Genomic DNA, 23,202 nt, shown 5'->3' with positions numbered 1-23,202 from the left:
GATTGCTTCGTTTGTTAAGTGTTGAATGTATGCTACCACATGCGTCTTCCTTTATTTCCTACGCCGGCGCAGAGCGTAAAAATGTGACGCTCATACACGATGTTTCGATCTCGTGGTTGGTTGGGCAGTTAGCACATTCCTCCAGATTGTTATATTATGAAACGTCATAATTAATAGTTACGTTACAATAGGACAAGTGACGTAACAATTTTAAGCGAACGAATGTAATATTAAATGCAACGCGTGTGTGTGCGTCTTAGCACTTTCTGGCTGCGTGCGTGTCTGCGGAAAAGGGGGCTGTCATGACAGCAAAACAGCCCCCCTGGTTGCGCCCCTGGTTGGTATACTCGATATTTTCTGTTTTTTACTCTTTAATTGATTGAGTGTTCAATAAAATTTGATTCTTTATGTGAGGTTTACTATTGTGATAAGATGTAACATTAGTAGAAAGCCATTTTTACGCGCAGAAGTGCTAGGTTCTTAAAAAATCGCAATATTTAGACAAAAAACAGCACCCAGCAATAATAAAATGCTATGCGGTTGGCTCTGTAATGGTGGCGTCTATGACGTTATAGACGCGGGGACAATGGATAACAAGACTCGTTGTTTTCCAATCCGTTTCCTAACTTGGTCTATACTAACTTTGGTAATTACCGTACTCGCACATTATGCGCAGAGCATGGATACACAATGTCCGTGTGCGCGCTTACTACATACGCAGTTAATGTTTAATTTTAAACTTTTTTAACAAAGTCAATGTTTCGTCTTATGCACTACCCAGTCTGCACCCAAATCGTTTATAAAGAAACACTCGCTTTTTCCCTCTAAAAATACGCATGCCAGCTCTAGATTGTCGATAAAGAAACACTCTCTTTTTCTCTATAAACTGCATGCGTGTCTGCTCGCGATACGTATAAAGAAGCATTAGTTTTACGATGAAATTTCTAAAGTGTGAAAAACAATTAATCAAAAAAAAAATTAAATTATAGTAAACACCACAATAGCGGTTGTGACGTATTGAAAGATCGTCAAACTTGCAGGTGCTGGCTTGCGCAACATCCTATGATCTTTGTTTCTATCACAATGATAATTGTAACATCAAGGTGGAATTACGCAATACGGAAGTCCCGATAATGGGTGGCATCACAATTCCGCTTGTGACGTAATGTATCACCGCAAGTTGGTATTTCTTAACATCTGACCTTACGGTAATGGATTGCATCACAATGCTGCTTGTGATGTGATAGTTCCGTTGCTTAGCGCGCACTAATGACGTTATAAAGAAGAAAGGCTTATAAAAATGCCGTTAAGTCGAAATGGTGCTAATCAAAATCATACAGAACACAAATTCAACACATTGTGTTAAAGTCATAGGCGCCGTATGGTGCAGACGAGGCCGGCCTACTCTGTATTATACAGACGGTACAGCACCTGCTCCGTATAGCTGCAATTTATTATTAAAACCCATTTAAAATTAAACAGAACTAGTGGTTTTAGGGCCACAAATACTTAAAGAACTATATATTCCAACGTACTCAGTTATTATGCCCTCGATTGGGGTACCAGTGATCACTATCCGTAATGTTTTTCTCAACTACGCATAATGCTTTGTTTCGACATAGTAGCGAGTTTTATACTTAAAACAGCTTGCTATGAGTATATGGCTAGCGTCTTTGCAAATACAAGTTCCTGCGGTTATGCAACAACTGTATTAGAATAAAACAAATAACACATACATTGGTCTGCATTAAACACATAAAAGCTTCAACTGAACGGTTTAATATTTTTGCGTGGCTGATGTCCTTGGGTTCAATCTACTACTTTAACAGCCATCTGCAGACGTAGGTGCTTACTACATATTTTGGAACAAACTTTAGCTGCTAGTATAATTAATATGTTATCGAAAGTAACGGTTGACAGGCAAAGCCTATATTGCGAATTGCTTAAAAACGAACTACAAACAGTTTAAAGACATTAAAAACCCCACAAACACTAGGTTTGTATAAAATTAGGACCTATGTGATAATCAACAGCATTGATGGTTCTCGAGGTATCATTATTGTTCATATGTGTAGCGTACAAACAACGTCCTTCAAAGAACGGCGAACGAGTTAGACTGCCCGATTTTGCCAGTTTTATAACCGCATGAACGATAGGCAGCAGTTTTATTTTCCTAATTTCTGCAAAAGGAATGACGTCATCATAATCGTGGCCTCTTTTGCAATTTAAAAAAATCGGCGCCTATGGTTAAAGTTGTACTAAGTTTCACGTTTTGTTATAATACAAGTGACGAAGTGAGTTACACCTCACCCTAGTAACTATTTAGAGCAATTTTTAACTCTGTATTGTGATTAAACATATGTGGCATTGTGACATTTGTGTTTTTGATTTACCATAATAACCAATTGTACAAATCCAATGTATGCACTGGTTTGGTTTGTAGTTTTTATTAACATATATTGATAAGGTAACTGAAAGAAGGTAGTTAGTTACCCCTAAAAAGGAAAATTTGATATATCTTAATCTAATCACACTTTTATTAATGTATTTTACATTTTTTTAAATGGCGAATGAAAATTGCTTTGTTGGTAACAGAAGATATAAGCTAAAACATGACAAGAAACTGATTAATTTAGCATAGCAAATAAACTATATTTAAAGCCATTGCCATAAAGTTAATAGTGTACCGACTTAGGAAAGAACTTTCTTAAGTTCGCGTAAGCAACCCTGAAAAACCTTCTCACAGATTTGCACTTATACAGTATAACACCACACAAGCCACACATTAGGAGGATACGTTTCCATATATGCAATTCGTTCAAATTAATTTAACCTAAAACAACTTTACAGAACGAAACTATTTGTGTTTTAAACTTTAAAGTTTACTATTCTTTATCGCCAAGATTTACGACAAAATTCAGCTGACCTCCACGATGAACCCCACATTCTTCCAATGACCCCTCAACCAAAACGTTATGTTTCTTACGAACATCGAGATCACAAACTAACACAGATTTTTAATAAGCGTTTTCGACACATTTTAAACAAGAGACTAAGAGAGTATACTGATAATAAAAGGGCAACTAGGATTTCAGTTTGAAATTTATACTGAGACCAATGTATATATAACTACACTGTTTAGACCAAAGATAGATCTCTATAAATGAAAAGTTTAAGTTTGACCAATAGATATGGTTGACCAATGTGGCAGATTCGTCACGTTCGATTGCGTAGATCCGACCGCTGAGAAAGCGTATATAATGCCACAGATACCTTATCTACGGTAAGGCATAGTTTAATAATACAACTTCTTTATTTAACTATGGGTAAGGTATTTATAATGCTCTAGCGTCGGTGTCTATGTACAAATATAATTCCATCATAGATATCTAAACATATGTTTGTATATTTATGATGCCATCGGTAACAGTTTCTTTTAGTTTATATATTATCTATGCATTCTATGGTTTATAATTTGATCATGGTTCCAAGAAACTGAAGCATACCAAATTGTAAGTATCTTAAAAAAAGGGAAGTAAAACGAAGTTCATTTGCCATTAATCATCTGGAATTAGCTAAAAATAAAAAAGAGATTGACTTCCAATTCCATCCAGATTGAACATCCCAGCTCGTATTGTGCTCGTTCCGGCCTACAGCGTATGCGCGGTAGCGCCCCAACAAAGTTGAGTAAATGTTTACTTATCGGAAATCCCAAGCATTGAGCCACGGCCTTTTTTACTCCAGCGGTTGAATGCGCGGTTTTGAAACCTATTTTTTTCAAAAGCTTTTTTAAAAACTTTTATGGGACCTTTAGATAACATTTAAACAAATCTATCAGTACACAAGTTTATTTTTTGGTACGCTCTTTAAATGCTACGTTAAATCTACCGTGCTGTTATCAATGCAAAGATTTGTTCATCGGATAACCAGCGTTTACACATTAATCTATAATGCTTCATAAGCTGGATGACGTAAGGATGAAAGGTTTTTGTAAGTTTTTTTTTCAGCGTTTCATTCAAGTTATCTATTACTATACATAAAAGTGCTCTTTAGTTTTGTGAATAGTACTTGAAAGTAACTACTATACTTTAGCTGTTGGGTAGACCGCGTTTTAACGTGGAGCGCTACTATGTATGTAGTTGACTGAATATATTTGTCAAACTACCGTGTTTGTTCTAGATTTGTTTGATGAAGCCAGGTAGGCTATAATTTGAGACAGTCGTATTTGTAAGCATTGGTACCGTTAGCAACGTTGAGGCAAAGCAGATGAACAAAAAATAGCGATATTATTGTATTACATAAAAGTATCTACAAGTTATATCTGCATTACAAATAGGTTTTATTCAATGATAGCTTAAATATTTGTTGTTTATTTAACATAATGAAACGCACTTCGTTTTTGTTGCCGGAAGATTAGTTTAATGTACACTGTATATGTTGTTTTGGATGTTTTAGATCACATAATTGTTAGCAAGAATTAAACATGGCATTTGTCACCATATTATACGGAGGTGAGTTTTCAAAGTTCAACAGGTAAGACTTATTGTAACATCAGGGCAGCAACGAGTTATAACAAAGGGACATTCTTCACAGCATGCTTATATTATGAGCAACATCAAGTTTCGAACCTGTTATGCTTTACACAGACCGACCACCGTGCCACGTCACACAATATTCAATGTTTGGTTAACTCTGGTTTATTTAGTTTTTGCATTTTTTGTCCGGCGCCGTGGCGTAGTGGTTAGCGCGCCTGCCTGTAACCATTAGGTAATGGGTTCAAGGCTCGTCGCTGCTACCATTGTGGGCGTATGTGTTCTTGGGCAAGACACTTAACGACAATTGCTCCAACCCAGTGGTCACTAATGGGTTGTCCAAATTATCAGCCATACATAAAAAAAAATGAAAAAATCCACAAAAAAATAATCACCCACAAAGTAACATACATGGTAACTCGTAAGCTGGCACGAGGTGTTAAACCCGTGTGATAACGACTGTCGTTTTCCGGCCACGCGAGGATAAAGTAAGTTACATTCATTCATTCATTCATTGATTAGAACAATGCTTTTATCATCCTGACTATTTGCATTTAGAAAATCGTTCACAACTGTTTAATCCGGATTGCCTCATGCACCTGTTCCTAAAAGACGTGAAAGTAAGATGCAACTGCCCAGCTAAAAGTAAATCTAATAACACATATAGTACGTAGGGACAGATGGGACCCGGCGTTAGACGTTTTTAAATCTTTTTTTTACGGTTACCACGGCCAACGTTAGACCACAACCTACTAGAGAGTAGAAATATCTCTAGTAGGCCATGTGGTTGCCCTTTTAATATTAGACCAAAAAATGTTACAGTATTATCAATAAAATTTTGTTGGCAAAGATGAGAACTGTGGTAAAATATTAAAACTCGGTTATAAACGACTACAACATTTTTTCAATGGCTTAAAAAGCATAATAATAATAATAATATATTCTGTTTAAACGTTCACTAAAGCATATATATCTCATAATATTAGTGTTAGGTGTGTATTAAAACTGAGATATAGTGGAGTGGGGAAAGACGGGACACTTAAGCACGTAAGTGTCTTACCTTAGGACCCATACCACCACAAAAGGTGGCACCGACAAGCTTTTAGCCCGTACAATGATCTATTTAAAACATTTGTACTCCTCTCATATTTGTTCTTTTTCAGTACAAATCGACTTGTGTGATGAAGTAGGACTTTTAAAGAATCTAAACAGCACGTCTGCGAAGTTTGCCAATGAGATATTAAACAAAGAAAGAGAGAAACTTGTCCTTCTACAAGTAGAACATGGGTCAACAGAAAATATTAGTGATGGTTTACATACAAACCTGGTCTATAAACCATTGCTTGTAAATGACAACATTGTAACTCAAAGATTCAAAGGTGAACTACATCATGCTATCTCTCTCTCTCTCTCTATGTATATATAGTAGTAATGTGACAAGATAGGGGTCACTTGCTTAGGCTAGACTTATTTAGTTTTCTCTTTCACGAACCCCTTTTTAATCTTTAATGATAATCAGAAAAATAATGTTACAAAATTATTCGACAGTATTATCACGACTTTATAAAACGCGCGTCAAATCGGTTACTGTTTTTTTTTTAAAAAAAACAAACATATTAAATAGAAACAGTATTTTTAAAACAGATAAAAAAATGAGAAATGGTAAGCTGCTAATTTTGAATGCTCGCTAAACGATAATAAAGCCGAAGAAGTTTTGTAGAGCGTAAACGATTAAACTGGTTAAAACTATCTGTAGTATTTCGTACAGTGTGATTTTGTCACATAAAACTATTTCAACTTGGTGTCCCATCTTTGCCCACATATTTGGCAAGACACTTAAAACGGCAATGGCTATAACCCAGTGGTCATTATTTGGTTGTCCAAATTATGAGCGACACATAAAAAAATACCCACAAAGTAACATAAATGGTAACTTGAACTGGCACGAGGTGTATGAACACCCGCGATATATCAACTTTCGTTTCCAGCCATGCGAAGATTAAGTAAGTTACATTAATTTAATAATATAATATAGATAACAAAATTATAGGCAGTGGAGCAAGAAAACGAATGTTTAAACTTAATTTTCAAAGCGTATATAATATTATTTTCCTAAAAACAAATTCACTTATCAATCCAAATTAACAATGATTTTAAACTATCCTGTCTTTTATACCCTGCTGTGTGTTTTTTAATTTTTTAAATTACATCTATTGTGCGTTTGGCTAAATAACTGCTCGTGTGTTCTTTATATTTTTAAATTTTTTGTCAATTAATAAAGCAATGATAGTACTAACTCGTGGTATCACCCAAAAAAACGACCAAGGTGATTCTAGAATACAGATATTCTAGCGGCCATTTTCGATACCTTCTACTGGTGCCACCAACCTAAAATTTGGACACTGTACTAACTAGTCCCCAGCGGTACCGATTCTAAAATGAAAAAATTAAAATTCGAAAAAATATTAATTATGAATATTAATATTCGTCATAAAAACATATTTATAGAATTTTCTCCCGATCCAGCTTCGAATATGTTATAGCGCTAAGTGATACCTAAAATATGAAACTTTATTTTCTTTACAAAAGTGCGGGGATAGATGTTAAATATAAAAAAGTATGATCATAACTTGAATCATATAAATATTATATTTTCGTTTTTTTTTTCGAAAATATAACTTACGCATACATCTATGTAGGTCACTAGCATGTTATCTCCATCGAAAAAAAAATAATTTCAACTTTTTTTTTATAACTGAATATTAATATTCGTCATAAAAAAACATATTGATAGAATTTTCGCACGAACCAGCTTGATATATGTTATAGCGCCACGAAATACCTAAAAAATGAAATATCGTTTTCTTCAAAAAAGTGCGGGGATGGATGTTAAATATTGTGGAGAGTATTAATTACTCGAATTTCGAGTTTATATATTTTATTTGCACGGACGCAAAAATAGTAGATATTAATCCGCATAAATGTTTTTATAACAAAATTATAACAGTAAATATAAGAATATTGATATACCTAGTGAGGCTAAAAGTATCGACGTTAAATGGTTTTGTATCAATTGCTCTGACTAATTTGTTTACTACCTATGATAACTATGTGTTTTCAGTTATATTCTAGTACAGGAATCCGACGATGATCAACGAAAAGACAACGAGGAGATCATTAAATGTTTGGTCACTATTCCTCACTTTTTACTCTTCTATTAATTCTGCATCGTATCAGTTTGCAGAATAGTAGAAGAGTAAAGTGTTTAGATTACAACTGCACAAAACTCCTCTCTGGTGGACCTTGCCAACAACGTTAAAACTCTATAAATGCCAAAGATGAACACATTCGCAAATTAAATAACGGAGGTGCAAAGATTATCATAAAATGGGCGAAAGCGACCTTGCACCTCTACTTCAGGCGTTTCTATAACAAACAGGTTTATCTTCCTTTCCTTTAGACATTCATTATTGTCTGCGACAATTCGATCGAGCCTATTAATTAATCTTAGAGGCTTCAAGAACAAACAACCTTTTGTATTAATTGAAACAAATAAATTAAAATTATTGGTATATTTCCAGGTGCGTAAGTACGGACAGGATAACCGTAAATAACCCGAAATTCGAGTAATTAATACTCTCCACAATATTTAACATCTATCCCCGCAGCACTTTTTTGAAGAAAACGATATTTCGTTTTTTTAGGTATTTCGTGGCGCTATAACATATTCCAAGCTGGTTCGTGCGAAAATTCTATAAATATGTTTTTTATGACGAATATTAATATTCAGTTATAAAAAAAAAGTTGAAATTAATTTTTTTTTCGATGGGGATAACATGCTAATGACCTACATAGATGTATGCGTAAGTTATATTTTCGAAAAAAAATCGAAAATATAATATTTATATGCTTCAAGTTAGGATCATACTTTTTTATATTTAACATCTATCCCCGCACTTTTTTAAAGAAAATAACGTTTCATATTTTAGGTATCACTTAGCGCTATAACATATTCGAAGCTGGATCGGGAGAAAATTCTATAAATATGTTTTTATGACGAATATTAATATTCATAATTAATATTTTTTCGAATTTTAAATTTTTTATTTTAGAATCGGTACCGCTGGGGTCTAGTTAGTACAGTGTCCAACTTTTAGGTTGGTGGCACCAGTAGAAGGTATCGAAAATGGCCGCTAGAATATCTGTATTCTAGGATCACCTTGGTAAAAAAACGTCATGTATTTTGATTTTGGAAATATATTGAGCAATATGTGCTTACGTGTCCCATCTCCCCCCACTGTACTATATGTGTTTGTATAGTTCTTAGCTTTGGACTTAAATGTGGGACCATTCATTTCTCGGCAGTTTTGTTTAAATCTTCATAACCTATGCTTTCAGCCTGTGTTGATATTTTTTACAGCCCGGTTAAGTCGCCGTGACAACTCACCTCAAAAATCAGAAGAAAAATATCACAGCACAAGAGATAAAAGCAAAAAAAATGAAGTACACCCAGAGGATAACCACGTTGATACCACACCAATGAGCGGAAAATATAGAAATAAGAAAAATTCTTCAAGGTGTAGGTCACGTAGTAAAAAATAAGTGAATCGAAAAAAATAAATAAACGAGGCATATTTGTAACCATGCAAACCAATATACATGAAGGAAGCTTTTTGGTGTCTTCAAAGCTATAGTGCTGTGGAGTTAGATGGGATTCAACAATCTTTTAGAATCGTGAGGCTAGGGCTTATATAATTCTTCCGGCCCTTTTTTTTAACAAATAGAAATGAATCGAAAAAGTAGATTGGAAAATGCCCCAACTTACTATATACCATCACAGCATGTCGTACTTAGCTTAGTTCACATTAGTTATAGCAATAGAATTTGGATCTTTTAACTTTGAACGTTTGCTGTGACAAAACAATAGACCACTTGCCACAAAAAAAATCGATAGGTGGCGACCGAGAGTATGTCTTCCAAGCTAAGTCCATAGCAACCACTGAGCTATACATATAACTAGAGAGCGCGACTCAATCACACTCAATGGCAGCAGTGAGCGAAAATAGGACACGCTTGAGTGATTCAGTTTGAGCCCCAATTTAGACAGCGGGAAAGGCAGTTTGTGTAGATATAGTCGAAAGAAAGTAAGTATAAGCAGTTTTTCTTCGTTTTAAAGATTTAAATAGTAAAGTAAATGCGTTACTTTTTAATGGCTAAGCACATGGCCGGTTTACATTACCGCTTTTTCGCGCTAAGTGGTAAAATTAAAGTAGTTCATGTATGTTAGGAATTAATGTGTGTAAAGAGTTTTTAATTTAAAATTGCAGGATTGACTAAACAAATGTAACCAGTAACTATTAAACTATATAGGTAAAATTGATAAATATTTAATAGAAGATGTGGTTAAATTACGAACTGTTTTGCAGATACTGTTTAACAACTGCTATAAATTAATAATGTAATTACTTGATGTCTTAAGTGTAAAAATAAACCACAATTTGTATGCCATTTACCTTACTAGTAACTTAGTAAGTAGTTATATACACCAGATTAGCCATAGCTTGCAATCAATAAACTCTTGTTCTTCTTTACAGAACCCCAACCAATACAACAAAGCCAAGTTTTCCGACAAAAGAAACCGATTTTAAAAGCTTAAAAATAAACTTTTCGAGCTGCTAAAAGAGACTTCCAAAACAACATATTAATACATTGTGATGTGTAATGACAACACAAAACTCTAGTTCTTCTATTTCTAATGCACAGTATTTTACACAATGGCATTGTTTCGCATTGCTAATTTTCTTATCTTTTCTGTCTTTATTTTCAAAATATCAGTGACTGACATTATCTTATAAATGTGAAAGAAATAAACATGAAAAACATGAAGTGAATTGTATGTGTGTTAAAAAAGGATTTTTTTTTGTTTCCGACTCTTCCTGTAATGGGTTGTTTAACCAGTATTGCTGGTTATTCAATGGGAAAATGTAATTTGGAACTTGGTAAAAAAATACAAAAGAATATAGATCGGCTAAGTCTTGTTAAAATAAAACTAAAGAAAAATCCCGAAGACTGGAAAATAAATTTTAACATTAAAAGAAGCAATTGGTGCAATAAAGAAAAATATTATGATTAGTGAGAATTGTGCTAATATGCTGCAGAAAAATTTGGGTAAAGTGCCAAAATAAATTTTTAAAAGGATAGTTTTAAATCCGGAATGGGAAAAGTTTATCCGAAAGAATTGAAGGCATTTGCACTTATGCTTCAGTTTTATTCAACAAAAGCCTAGCTTCATGTTCGTTCGACGATGTTTCGGATTAGCTCTGCCTCATCCAGCACAAATTCGGAAGTGGTATACGAAGGTCTCAGCTGAACCAGGTTTTACTGAGATTGCATTTGTAGCTATAAAAGCCAAAGCTACATCCACACAACCACACAACAACCAGTCATGGGATGGTACAAAATACAGAGGGTTTGTTGATCTTGGTGGGATAATGAATTGGATGACTCATTTCCTGTAGCCAAAGAAGCTCTTATATTAATGGCTTTGGGTGTCAATCAGTCTTGGAAAGTGTTGGTCTTTCTGAAGAGGGGCGTGCAAATATAGTTAAAGTTCACATGGTTTACTAAATGGAATAGCATATGCAGTACTACAAAATATAAATTTATTGAAATGGTTCAGATGCCTGGACTCACACATGTTCGACTGTACTGTTACAGATAACTATGTTTTTGGTTTAATCAAATTAATTGCCAAAAAATACTACAGTATTCGCCTTCACCATCTGGGAAAAAATTTACAGCAAAGACGTGTGGGCACAAAATAAGAAAACAACTTATGAAGAGCATACTTTTTCAAAACCAATTAGTTCCAACTCAAGTTCTTCTGTTTGACTTTTTTCTTTGATTTTTCTTCTTTTTTTATTGAAAATCTTTGTAAATAGACCAAATTCCCATTTTTAATACAGATTCGTGAATGATTTTAACAGCATCAAGCATACTATTACTCGTAAACACAAAAAATCAATCAGCGCACACCTCTCAACGTTGCTATGATGCTACGTATGGGGACAAAACGTGTGCAGTCAAGCGTGCCCAAATGGCGACATAAAATTTGCCAATGGCGCTATCTAGTTATATATATGATATCTATGATAGCAACGTATCTTTTTGACCAAGGTGATTCTAGAATACAGATATTCTAGCGGCCATTTTCGATACCTTCTACTGGTGCCACCAACCTAAAATTTGGACACTGTACTAACTAGACCCCAGCGGTACCGATTCTGAAATCAAAAATTTAAACTTCGAAAAAATATTAATTATGAATATTAATATTCGTCATAAAAACATATTTATAGAATTTTCGCACGCACCAGCTTTGAATATGTTATAGATTTAACAACGAATCTGATACAACATATCTTTAACAATATCTACCCCTACTATACGTGGAAGTATTATTAAAAAATAGCGACCGCACAAGCACAGTTTCAACAAAAACGTCGCATAACTTTGCTAAACCAATGCAAAAAGATACGTTGCTATGGACTTAGCTTGGAAGACATACTCTCGGTCGCCACCTATCGATTTTTTTGTGGCAAGTGGTCTGTTATAACTTATATTTCCCAAAACACATATATAGTAGGGTGGGGGAAGATGGGACACTTTGTCAGACGAGACTCTTTTTTAATTTTCTTTTTACGGACTCACATTGAATGATAATCAGGAAAATAAGGTTACAGAATTATTCGACAGTATTTTATCACGACTTTATAAAACGCCCGTCAAAGCTGATTACTGTTTTTAAATATTAAAAAAATATGTAAAATAGAAACAGTAGGCTATACTTTGAACAGGTAAAAAATGCGAAATAGTAAGGTGCTATTTTTAATGCTCGCTAAATCATAGTAAAGCCAATGAATTTTTTCAGTTTGCGTGTGCGAACGATTAAACTAGTTTCATAGCTTCATAAAACAACCTTGAATATTTCGTACAGTTTGATTTTGTCTCATAAAACTAGTTTTAGTTTTGTAAAAAAAACACTAAGATATAAGCTAAAGAAAATAGGCAGGGGTCAATATGACTTTAATTTGAGATAAAAACAACGACAAAAATATCGGTTTAACGTTATATATAAAAAGTTTACATAGCAAAGAAACTAGCACAGCCTGTTAAACTCGGTAGGTTGACTACAAGTTGCAGAATACTGCTAATGTAAATATATTTCAATTTAGAGTCCCATCTTCCCCCACATTGTAGTTTTGTATGTTTTCATTGCCAAACTTTTAAAGATTTGCTTTTAATTTAGTAATTTAAACCTCAGGGGATATTCAACTATAAGATACTGGTATAAAAAAAAGATAATATTTTGAAAATATATTCGAAATTTGGTCATTTGCACTTGGTGATAATTTATAAGAAGTGGCTTGTGCCAAAAAAGAGCAGTAATACCCAATTTGAGGCAAAAATAAAAACTTTATCAATAAGTATAATCAATTATCTGTTATAACAAGTTCATATACACTTGTTGGATACAATATTTATCCATTGATGTTCGAACATTACCCATTGTCGTTTAAACAATACCAATTGTTATGCAATAATATTATGTATAGTAGGTTGGGGGAAGATGGGACACCTTTTCATTCTATTTTCTCGCCCAATTTGGTAGTAAACAAAGAAAATGCAAAGAATTATAAAAACGTATCCTCACGACTCCCCTAGATCGTTGTTAATTGTTTAAAATAGATCAGGATGTTTGGATATCATGTGCTAAAGGTGTCCCATCTTTCCCCACCCTACTATATAGGCAACATGTTAAAAACTATAGCATTAGGGCAAGAAAAAGAATGTTTAGACCTTATTTTCAAAGCGTACAGTATTATTTCGTGTTATTTACGTATATTCCTATTTATAAATACACTTAATAATCAAAATTAACAATGGTTTAAAACTGTCCTATCTTATCCTGTGTGTTTTCGAATTTGTAAAATTTCACTTGTTGTGCGGATCGCTAAATATCTCTTCGTGTGTTCTATTACATTTTATTAAAATGGTGTCAATTAATAAAGGAATGATAGTAATAATTCGTGGTATTACCCCAAAACCGTCATCTATTTTGATTTTGGAAATATTTGGCAAAATGTACTTAAGTGTCCTATCTTCCCCCATTGTACTATATCAAAATTCGTATTAAGCGATAAAAATATACATTTGTCTGTTTGTCAAACCTGACATATCGCCAGTTGTTCAACCAACGATGTGCAATTAAGCGTGGATGTTTTAGAAAGTGTGTCGTGTTTAGGAGTATAATGTTCTAACCGAATACAAGTTCAACCACTTTAATTGGTTCCACGTCGATATAGACATCAAACACCGGCTCAGCAGTCTTAAAAGTTTTAATTTATGCAAAAGCAGGCATATACCAATACAATACAATGTGAATAATTTTATTGGTAAGAGTGGTTACAATTACCAAAGTAGCATACGCAAATTGTATAGATTCATGTGTAAGTGCTTTACGTTTCCGGTGGAGTTTCCGAGTGAAAAGGACCATTACACATTAGTTAATCACCAACAAAAAAACTAAAGCTTTCATGGAACTTTAGATAGTTATAATGTTTTTCCCAACCTGATTATTAAAGCAGCGTAATTAAAGATCATGAATTACTTGTCGCTGAAATGCGATCAGAGAGCACACTGATTTCATATAAACAAAGGATTCCTTTGTTCATCCCCGGTAAGTCTACACCCATGCAAAACCATAAATTGACCGAATCAGACAAAATTGTTGGTATCCATTCAAGAGTGTTTTATCGAGATTGTATGGGGACGTTCTAATCATTTTATACTGACCGGTATGCAGACATTAGCGTTCGCTAATAATTAGATACCAAAACATCGGGGGTTTTGTTATAGTTACGCGAACCGCATTGCGTGTCTTGCTGGGTGTGCACTTCTAATGCACTCTTTCGTGATCGGGTGGTGGCCGTGTTACGATGATAATGTTCAACAAAATCGCGTACATCGATGGAGCGGGCATCATTTTGATTCGACATTCAGCGGTGTCATAGATTGTCTACCTATATGGTTAAACGTTTTTTTCGTAGCTAAGTTAGTTAACTGATCGGAGGATATGATTGTAACGTTAGTTCGGTGAAGTGCCAGTCGAAAAGTTCGTTCGTCACCAAAAATTTTAACTGGTTGAAACAAAAACGATTGTTCTACTAATAATTTTTGAGCAAGACATGGACTTTCCACTATGGAACTTCTATATATTTATGCCGTGCTAAGGCATACCAATCATATGCTTTAAAGTAACTTTTATATTTCACGAATTTCGCAGTAGTAGCTTATAGTGTGTGCGTACTAGCTTACATATATACGTTCAGTCATTCTAAATCGTTGTATGTATAGATCTGGTACAACAAGTAGAACTTTGAACCAAGATATGAATCTGAAGATGCGAGTGGTTCACTTGATGTATATTTGGATAAATTTAGCTCAAGTACTCTCTTCGCCTGGTAAGAAAGTCCGGATAATCATTATCGTACAGATTGTGCAAAGTTTTATGCGTATAGTGCTGTGTTAAAATAAAACCCATTTTCTTATAGATAAGATGGGTAGAGTGAACGTAACCCAATGTAAGAACATTCCAGAAGCAGTTAGGTAATGTATACAAAGTTCTTAGTTTACATATAGTAGGGTAGGGGAAGACGGGACACCTTTAGCACATAATATCCAAATATCCTGATCGTGTTTTAAACAACCAAGAACGTTCTATAGGATTCGTAAAGTTACGATTTTATAATTCTTTGAATGTTCTTTGTTTACTTCGAAATGAGACGAGAACATAGAATAAAAAGGTGTCCTATCTTCTCCCACTCTATACTACATAGTAGGTTAAGGTTGGACGGGGCTTTTTTAAAATCTCTTTTCACAGCTAGGTACATATTTTAAATGGACGGTATTAATAAATTTACTTATCAATCAAAATTAACACGAAGAATTTTAAATGGTCTCGTCTTATACCCCGCCTGTTTTCGAATTGCTAAACTTAGCCTTGATTTAAGAACAATTAAATAAGTCTTTGTGTGTTTTAATATATTTCTTTGAAGTGTTGCCAACAATTAAGTGTAGTACTAATTCGTGGTCATCTATTTTGAGTTTAAAAATATTAGGCATTGGGTGCTTGATCGTCCCGTATTATCCCACCCTACTACACAAAAACAATTGGGATTTTAGAAACATTTATATTTTAGAGTTGAATGCGGTTTCGCGGGAATCACACCGAAGCAATGCAGAGCAAGGGGTTGTTGTTTTTTGACAACTTTCACTTTAAATGTACCATGGTGTTACTCAGTACAAGACAGCATACCAACACCGAAAACAACGACACAAGCTACTATACCAGAAACAACTTCAACAACTACTTTCATACCGATTTGGATGCAAAAACTACTCGATGCTCGTGGTATCTAATTTATATTGAATATTTCATGGTGACACTACTAACGTTTTTCAATATTAAATCCCGCTATATAATTCATTTCAGAAAAGGATGAAACGTTGGCACCCAAGAAATTGGATTCAAACAACATGTAGGCAGTAAATTACCCAAACCAACAAGCTAGCCTTAATCACTTACCACGTTTTTTTAGATTAACGACAGAAATAGACAATGAGCTGAGATGCCAGAAAACGGCTAGATTATTTATGCGCGTCAGTGGTAAGTTATATGATGTGTATTGTGCAAACTTAACGTACGATTTTCCCAATTCAATTATTTAATGAATGTAACTTTTTTCGACCTAGTTAACACTAGTTTATATTTATATAGTACAATGGGGGAAGATGGGACACGCACATATTGCCAAATATTTCCAAAATCAAAAAAGATTGCGGTTTCGGGTGATACCACAAATTAGTACTATCATTCCTTTATTAATTAACAACAATTCGAAAAAAAAACGCACGAGGAGTTTTAGCAATTCGCACAACTGGTGAAATTTTACAAAATCGAAACAACACAGGATAATATGGGACGGTTTAAAATTATTGTTAATTTTAAATATTGAATGTATTTTTTATTAGGAATATACGTAAATAACACGAAATATTACTGTACGCTCTTAAAAGGGTTTAAACATTCTTTTCCTTGCCCTATCTATAGCTTTTAACATCTTGCCTATATTAAAGAGCGTAAACATACCCACGTCACCTTCATTTTTTGTGGTAAACTCAAAAAGCGACCGTTTTATTGATCCCCAAAATAATTTGCTTATTAAAATTGGTCCAGTATAGGCATAGATATTCGTCCTGAAACAGGGATCTCTAGCGCTAACCTCTTTTTACTAAGAGCTGCGTGATTGTGACGTAGGAACGTAATAGTCACGTGACTGATTTATTCATTAAAAGCAAACCTGCGTTTTTTTTTGTTTTCTCGTTTTTCGCTGAAAACTCTGCCTCTCGCCTTTCTGAATGAGAGCGGCCACGCTTCGATCAGTTTTATGAATTTCACGGTGTCTGAGCTGGAATATCTTTGGTTATACAGAACTGATTAAAACAAGTAAGTTGTCGTTGGAATTAGAAAAACACAATCTATCGATTGAAGCGATGTACATTTGGGGTGTGTTTAGGCCCTTTAACAATTTTGTGACGTAATTTATCACGTGGGTGGTACACTTCTCATTTTTTTTCGCCACGCAATTTTCGAAATCATTTTTATGAATTTCACGGTGTTTGAGCTAGAATAACTTTGGTTATACAAAACCAATCAAAACAAGTAAGGTGTCGTTGGAATTAGAAAAACACACTCTATCTATTAAAGCGATGTACATTTGGGTGTGCTTAGGCTCTTTAACTGTTTAACAATTGGTATTGTTTGAATGACGATGGGTTTTGTTGGAACATCAGTTGATAAATATTGTACCCTACAAAAGTATAAAAACTTGCAATACAAGAAAAAATGATAACAACTGGTAATAAAGTTTATATTATTTTTGTCACAAATTGGGTATTATAATACTGTTTTTCGTACAATCTACTTCTCATAAGTTATCTCCAAGTGCAAATGACTAAATTTCGAATATATTTTTAAAATAATATATTTCTATTATATCAGTATCTTATAGTTGAATAACCCCTGAGGTATAAACTAATAAACTAAAAGCAAACCTTTAAACGTTTGGCAATGAAAACATACAAAACTACAATGTGGGGGAAGATGGGACACTAAATTGAAATATACTTACATTAGCAGTATTCTGCAACTTGTAGTTAACCTACCGAATTTAACAGACTGTGCTAGTTTCTTTGCTATGTAAACTCTATACATACAACATTAAACCGATATTTTTTGTTCTTTTTATTTTAAAATAAAGTCATATTGACCCTTGCTTATTTTTTCTATGCATATATCGCTTTTTTTACAAGTTTAAAACTAGTTTTATAAGACAAAATCAAACTGTACGAAATATTCAAGGTTGCTTTATGAAGCTATAAAACTAGTTTAATCGTTCGCACACGCAAACTACAAAATTTCATCGGCTTTAGTATTATTTTTGCGGCATTCGAAACTAGCACCTTACTATTTCGCAGTTTTTTACCTGTTCAAAATTTGCTGTTTCTATTTTACATATATATTATGCATATAAATTATTTTCTATATTTATTTACATATATATTATATATTATATTTCTGTCTTTTCGTTTAAAATATTTTTAAATCTTTGCTACCGTAATCGAAGAGACCAATAAAAGTTATTATTATTATTATTATATTTTCGGAATTATCATTAAATGGGGGTCCGTTAAAAAAAAATAAAAAAATCTCATATGACAAAGTGTTCCATCTTCTCCCATCCTACTATATACTTGGTACGTGCTTGAGAGTTACGTATTTAACTCCGTGCGTAATTATTATTAAGAATGAGATTTCTTTGGTAATGTATGGCTGGCTAACAATGTAGACAACTTGTAAGAAGCCACTGGATTGATGTAATTGCTATTCAGTGTCTTGCTTATAAGGACAAACATGTCCACAATGGTAAGTACGACGAGCAATGAATTCGTTTATTGGTAGCCATTAAATGATAGACAAAAAATGTTACGGTGTTAATTTACACCTAGTGTGGGAATCGCTGAATAACTCCTCGTGTGTGTTTATGTTTTATTTTTGAGTTGTTGTTAAATAATAACAGTACGATAGTACTAATTCATGGTATCACTAAAAAAACATGTATTGGATGTGAAAATATTGGGAGGTATTCCCCACTCTAGAATATAATTAGTTATTTGTATTCAACTATAAGTTTACACGTCGTAAACATATCCCAGTAGCCTATACATGAATAATATTATTAAACTGCCACAGGTTCAACGGTATGTGACACAAACATCAAAGAAAGAATTTCGTGCGCAGGTAATGAAAGCCTCAGACGAAACATTGGGGAAAGTGCATGTCAGGCTTGTTTAAAGGTATGAGCTGCAAAAACATACGTTAAGAAGTATATCTTTATTTTTTTTCATCTTTTATTAAATTTACAGAATAACTGTTGCTACGATCCGGTGACAAAAAGAGTAAACGGAACACTGGTACCTTACTGCTTTAAAAAGAAGGAGAATAAAACTGCATGGCTGAAAGTGGTTCCTAAAACTAATTTGTCACAAACAATAACATCAATGAAGCAATGGTCCGGGATCCGTCAAGAGTTTCAACCTGGCAGAACTCAGGTTGGCAACTCTGGGCAAAGCAAAAGACTTAACGCATTAGTCAACTCACTTACTGCCGGGCGTTTCCCATTTTCAACCAATATAAATCAGAACAACATTTTGTTACCACCGTCTAATCTACAAAGTGGTATTCAAAACTTACAGCAGTTAAACTGGCAAAATAATGGTAACGGTGTGTTTATTAATCGGCCAAGTCAAAGCACACCATTTGGAACAATCAATCCCTTGATACAAAATCACCCGACTATTGCGGCGTACACAGGAGTGTCGCAAAATACATTGGGAAGTGCTGCAAATTCTGCATTGGCGTCTTATTTTACCAACAAGCAGAACCCGATTGGCAGTATCCTCAGTTCGTTACAAATTACAAGTCTGCCGCCTTCAGCTTCGAGCCTTAACGGTGGGACATTTCTAACACAATATTTGCTCGGCTTGACACCCCAAACTCCAACTGTAGAAAACAATCTTAACAAATTTTCAAACATTTTGAGCAATCTTTTGCCATCTGGACCAGAACCAACTACACAAGGAAACTCGATTTTAAATGAATTGCTTTTAAACAAGCTTCCCCTATCAAGTTCATTCAGCACTGCCTTTAACAAATTACCCACTATTAAGCCAACTACTGCACAGACTCCTTCTACTTTAACGGCGAGCATATTAAATGGTATTCCTATTATATACGAAAATGACAGAAGAGAAAAACCCGCCGAAATATGTTACCCACGTAAGTCATATTTTTGTGAACTATAAATGTATTTATCCAAGCCAAATATTTACAAAACTACAATAACAGGTAACTGTGGTCACCGTGCTACCGATGGACAGGTCATGCAAAGAATTGTTGGTAAGTTGAAATTCATGAATTCATTAACGCATCTAGAAACCCGCTTGTGTAGTTATAAACCCATTTTAATCAAATAGGAGTTCTGTGTTTGTTTTTTCTTCTCTTTTTTAGTATTGGATACCTAACTTGTAGATGGTATACATCCAGAAGATTCCTGTATTGTATAAATATCTAACAGGTGGGCAGTTTAGTCAATTCAATACTTTTTTCAACAGGTGGATGGGAAGCTGGCTCTGTAAAGTATTGGCCGTGGACAGCTTCTCTCAGACGCACATTTCGTGATGATAATCGTTTTACGCATATTTGCGGTGCGACCCTTATTTCTAAAACTTGGATAATTACAGCAGGTCATTGCTTCATGGCGTATTTGCGTAAAGGTGCCAAAACTATGGGCCTAGCAGAGTAAGTAATGAATGTAAATCAAACTATAAGACACGATCGGGATACTTGATATTATGTGCTGAGGATATCCCATCTTCACCTATCCTACTATATCTAATGTACGCACGCATCCGCAATCTATAAGCAACGCTAAACACTTTTTGCGTTAAAAAATTGTAATTAAATTGATTAAGGATTGTGAAAAAAGTTGCCGTATACTACAGACCTGAATGTAATATCAGTACCGTTTGTTATTCGTTTTAAATAATATTTGTTCACATCTAGAGAGTTTGTGGAAGTATACTCAATACACGTCGGGCGATACCAAAGAGACACCTCCGAAGAATTTATTCAAGTTCTTGAATTAGACTCATTTCAAGTACACCCGAAATATGATTTTCGCTCATTGAGACATGATATTGCTGTTGCTAAACTAAAGGTGCCAAACTAAAGTACAAATGATTGGATTTCGAATATATTATCTTGTTATTATATCAGTATATTAAGTTTAAATTACCCCTGAGGTATAAATTATTGAATTAAAAGCAAAGAAATCAAAGTTTGGTAATAAAAATATACAAAACTAATGTGTGGGAGGTAGGCGACAAATTAAAATATATTTACATTAGCAGTATTCTGCAACTTGTAGTTAACCTATCGAATTTAACCGGCTGTGATAGTTATTTTGCCATGTAAACTTTATATCTATAACATGTTTTTTTTTATCTTAAGTTAAAGTCATATTACCCCTGCTTATTTTCCTTATGTTTATATCTTTTCTTTCACAAAACTAATTTTATGGGACAAAATTACACGGGGGTCCGTAAAACAAAATTAAAAAAGACTCGTCTGACAAAGTGTCCCATCTTTCTCCACCCTACTATAACTAAGAGTTTGTCATATTTTTAGACCCAACACCTTATAATTGCCGTTTTGTTTAATGCGACAAGCTTAAAATCTACTTTAAAAAAACAAAGACAAATATATCGTGACTATATAAACATTTTAATGGTTTGCCTTTCAGACGCCAGCATTTTATACGAGTCATGTTCAGCCAGCATGTATTCCTGGAAAAACCGAGAGATTGCAACCGGATGATCAGGTTTGGGTAACAGGATGGGGCGAAACTTATCGTAAGTATGAACTAATATTATTAAAAGTAATAAAGTTATTTTGATAAAATAAAAGTAGCAGCTATATAGGTTATAGTATAATTTCCGAAAAATGTTTTATAGGAGTTGGAAACGGAGCCAGAGACAAACTAAAAGAACTTCGGTTGCCTCTTATATCATCAGCCGAATGTAGAAGCAACTGGCCCAATCATTTTCATGAAGCATGGATATGTACGGTCGGTGCTTACAATGAGGATGCATGCGCGGTTAGTATACGGTTAATAAATTCAAGCATAAAAGTTTTCTACGTTTGATGGTACTCATTATGATTGAATTTTCGCCCGTCGTTTTTAGTTCAATGATACAAGTTTACATTTGTTCATCTTATATGTTGTTTTTTTTAGACTTAAAGTGCGGGTCATTAACCTAATAATTAAAAATGATCTACTTTTGCAGGGCGATTCTGGAGGACCTTTAGTGAAGCAAGGGAGCGATGGTCGCTGGGAACTAGTTGGAATCGCCATCGCAGGCACCAGACGTTGTTCAACAGACATATCTGACATTAAACCAGGAATTTACACCAAAGTTGCATATTACAGAGATTTTATTGACATAGCAACTCATGGATCATGTCGTCAATAAGTCGCTTACAATATTTACGTAAATTTGCACTTTGACATTATTCTTATATACTTGCTTTAACTTTTTAATATTTCATTAAGGATCAACGTCACCGTATATTCAATTAGAGTGCTGTTATATTTGACTTATTTTTTTACGTGAGACACTTTTATGTTTCCGTTCATTTCTGTGATATTAACGTGATTATCCGTGAAGTTTATTTCATTTTGTTTTGTTTCGTTTGTAACTTTTGCATATTTTTTCTATTTTTGCACGTGAGCTTTCATAGCGACTCAACCAAGTTAGTTGTAATCCAAATACACGCGATTTATAAACATATTATCGTTGCAAACTGCAATTGTCAGAAAAATAAGAAACCGGCAGAATTGTAATGAACCAACAAGGGTAGTTCATAATGACCAAGTTAAATGAATGGTAGGGATATTTCCAAGGAGTGTGAAATAAAAGCGTGTGATGATGGTAGACATTTCAGTCGGAAGTATTTCAATTAGGAATTAAATTTAATAGGTCAAGGCTCGTCGCTGCCACCATTGTGGGCATCTTTGAGCAAGACAATTAACGGCAATTGCTCCAACCCTTCCCTTTTTCTGCAGCCTACTGTGATGCAGTACAGGGCTAGTATTACCCAACGTCGTATTAACCCTGCTATTCTTACTTTTTTGTCTAAGATGATACCGCTCTTTCACAAGAAACAAGCACAGCCTGTAAATTTAGGCTATGTTTCTGTTTTTTTACAATACATTGTAGAAACAAAAACGCGTTTGGAAAACAATATTTTCGTTTCTGTAAAATTAGTTTTGTTTCTTAATTTAAATTACATTTTAGAAACAAAAACACGTTTGGGAAACAATAATTTCGTTTCTGGAATAAAATTTTTGTTTCTGACTTTACAATACGTTGTAGAAACAAAAACGCGTTCGAGAAGCATTACTTTCGTTTCCGGACAAACATTTTT

The 23,202-nt window shown here is 34.1% G+C and overlaps 2 protein-coding genes and 1 long non-coding RNA gene across 5 annotated transcripts; 2 read left to right on the top strand and 1 right to left on the bottom strand.

Moving 5' to 3' along the window:
• Positions 1 to 3,087: 3,087 nt before the first annotated feature.
• On the top strand, positions 3,088 to 10,423 carry LOC149736236 (uncharacterized). 3 transcript variants are annotated; one of them, XM_089877396.1, is made up of 6 exons: positions 3,091 to 3,512; positions 3,615 to 4,511; positions 5,091 to 5,177; positions 5,696 to 5,911; positions 8,953 to 9,676; positions 10,127 to 10,423. In XM_089877396.1, the coding sequence occupies exons 2-5, from the start codon at positions 4,484 to 4,486 to the stop codon at positions 9,132 to 9,134; spliced, it is 513 nt and encodes a 170-aa protein (XP_089733522.1). In that variant the 5' UTR covers positions 3,091 to 3,512; positions 3,615 to 4,483; the 3' UTR covers positions 9,135 to 9,676; positions 10,127 to 10,423. The 3 variants fall into 3 exon arrangements, with proteins under 3 accessions (XP_089733524.1, XP_089733523.1, XP_089733522.1); XM_089877397.1 differs by having other exon boundaries at positions 3,090 to 4,533; XM_089877398.1 differs by lacking the exon at positions 5,091 to 5,177 and having other exon boundaries at positions 3,088 to 4,511.
• Positions 10,410 to 12,134, bottom strand: LOC149736235 (uncharacterized). Its single transcript, XR_016384974.1, has 2 exons — positions 11,381 to 12,134; positions 10,410 to 11,112 (listed from the first exon to the last, which is right to left on the bottom strand). It is a non-coding gene; the product is annotated as an uncharacterized LOC149736235 (long non-coding RNA).
• Positions 12,135 to 14,591: 2,457 nt separating this feature from the next.
• On the top strand, positions 14,592 to 22,565 carry LOC149736234 (uncharacterized). Its single transcript, XM_089877394.1, has 13 exons — positions 14,592 to 15,055; positions 15,146 to 15,200; positions 15,794 to 16,005; positions 16,087 to 16,132; positions 16,193 to 16,260; positions 18,907 to 19,010; positions 19,080 to 19,992; positions 20,062 to 20,112; positions 20,328 to 20,514; positions 20,779 to 20,932; positions 21,518 to 21,626; positions 21,729 to 21,871; positions 22,062 to 22,565. The coding sequence occupies exons 1-13, from the start codon at positions 14,941 to 14,943 to the stop codon at positions 22,245 to 22,247; spliced, it is 2,343 nt and encodes a 780-aa protein (XP_089733520.1). The 5' UTR covers positions 14,592 to 14,940; the 3' UTR covers positions 22,248 to 22,565.
• Positions 22,566 to 23,202: the final 637 nt, after the last annotated feature.

The sequence above is a fragment of the Ciona robusta genome, chromosome 4 (genome assembly GCF_009617815.1).
Source record: "Ciona robusta chromosome 4, ASM961781v2".
Lineage (NCBI taxonomy): Eukaryota > Metazoa > Chordata > Ascidiacea > Phlebobranchia > Cionidae > Ciona > Ciona robusta.
The sequence above is the reverse complement of the archived record's forward strand: the minus strand, read 5'-3'. Positions and strand labels throughout refer to the sequence as shown.

Coding starts and splice junctions, on each gene's coding strand:
- LOC149736234 (XM_089877394.1), top strand. CDS start 14,941: ATGTATAGATCTGGTACAACAAGTAGAACTTTGAACCAAGATATGAAT. Junction 19,011..19,079: donor CATGTCAGGCTTGTTTAAAG/GTATGAGCTGCA, acceptor TTAAATTTACAG/AATAACTGTTGCTACGATCC. Junction 19,993..20,061: donor CGCCGAAATATGTTACCCAC/GTAAGTCATATT, acceptor CTACAATAACAG/GTAACTGTGGTCACCGTGCT.
- LOC149736236 (XM_089877396.1), top strand. CDS start 4,484: ATGGCATTTGTCACCATATTATACGGAG. Junction 5,178..5,695: donor ATGCAACTGCCCAGCTAAAA/GTAAATCTAATA, acceptor GTTCTTTTTCAG/TACAAATCGACTTGTGTGAT. Junction 5,912..8,952: donor TGTAACTCAAAGATTCAAAG/GTGAACTACATC, acceptor TATTTTTTACAG/CCCGGTTAAGTCGCCGTGAC.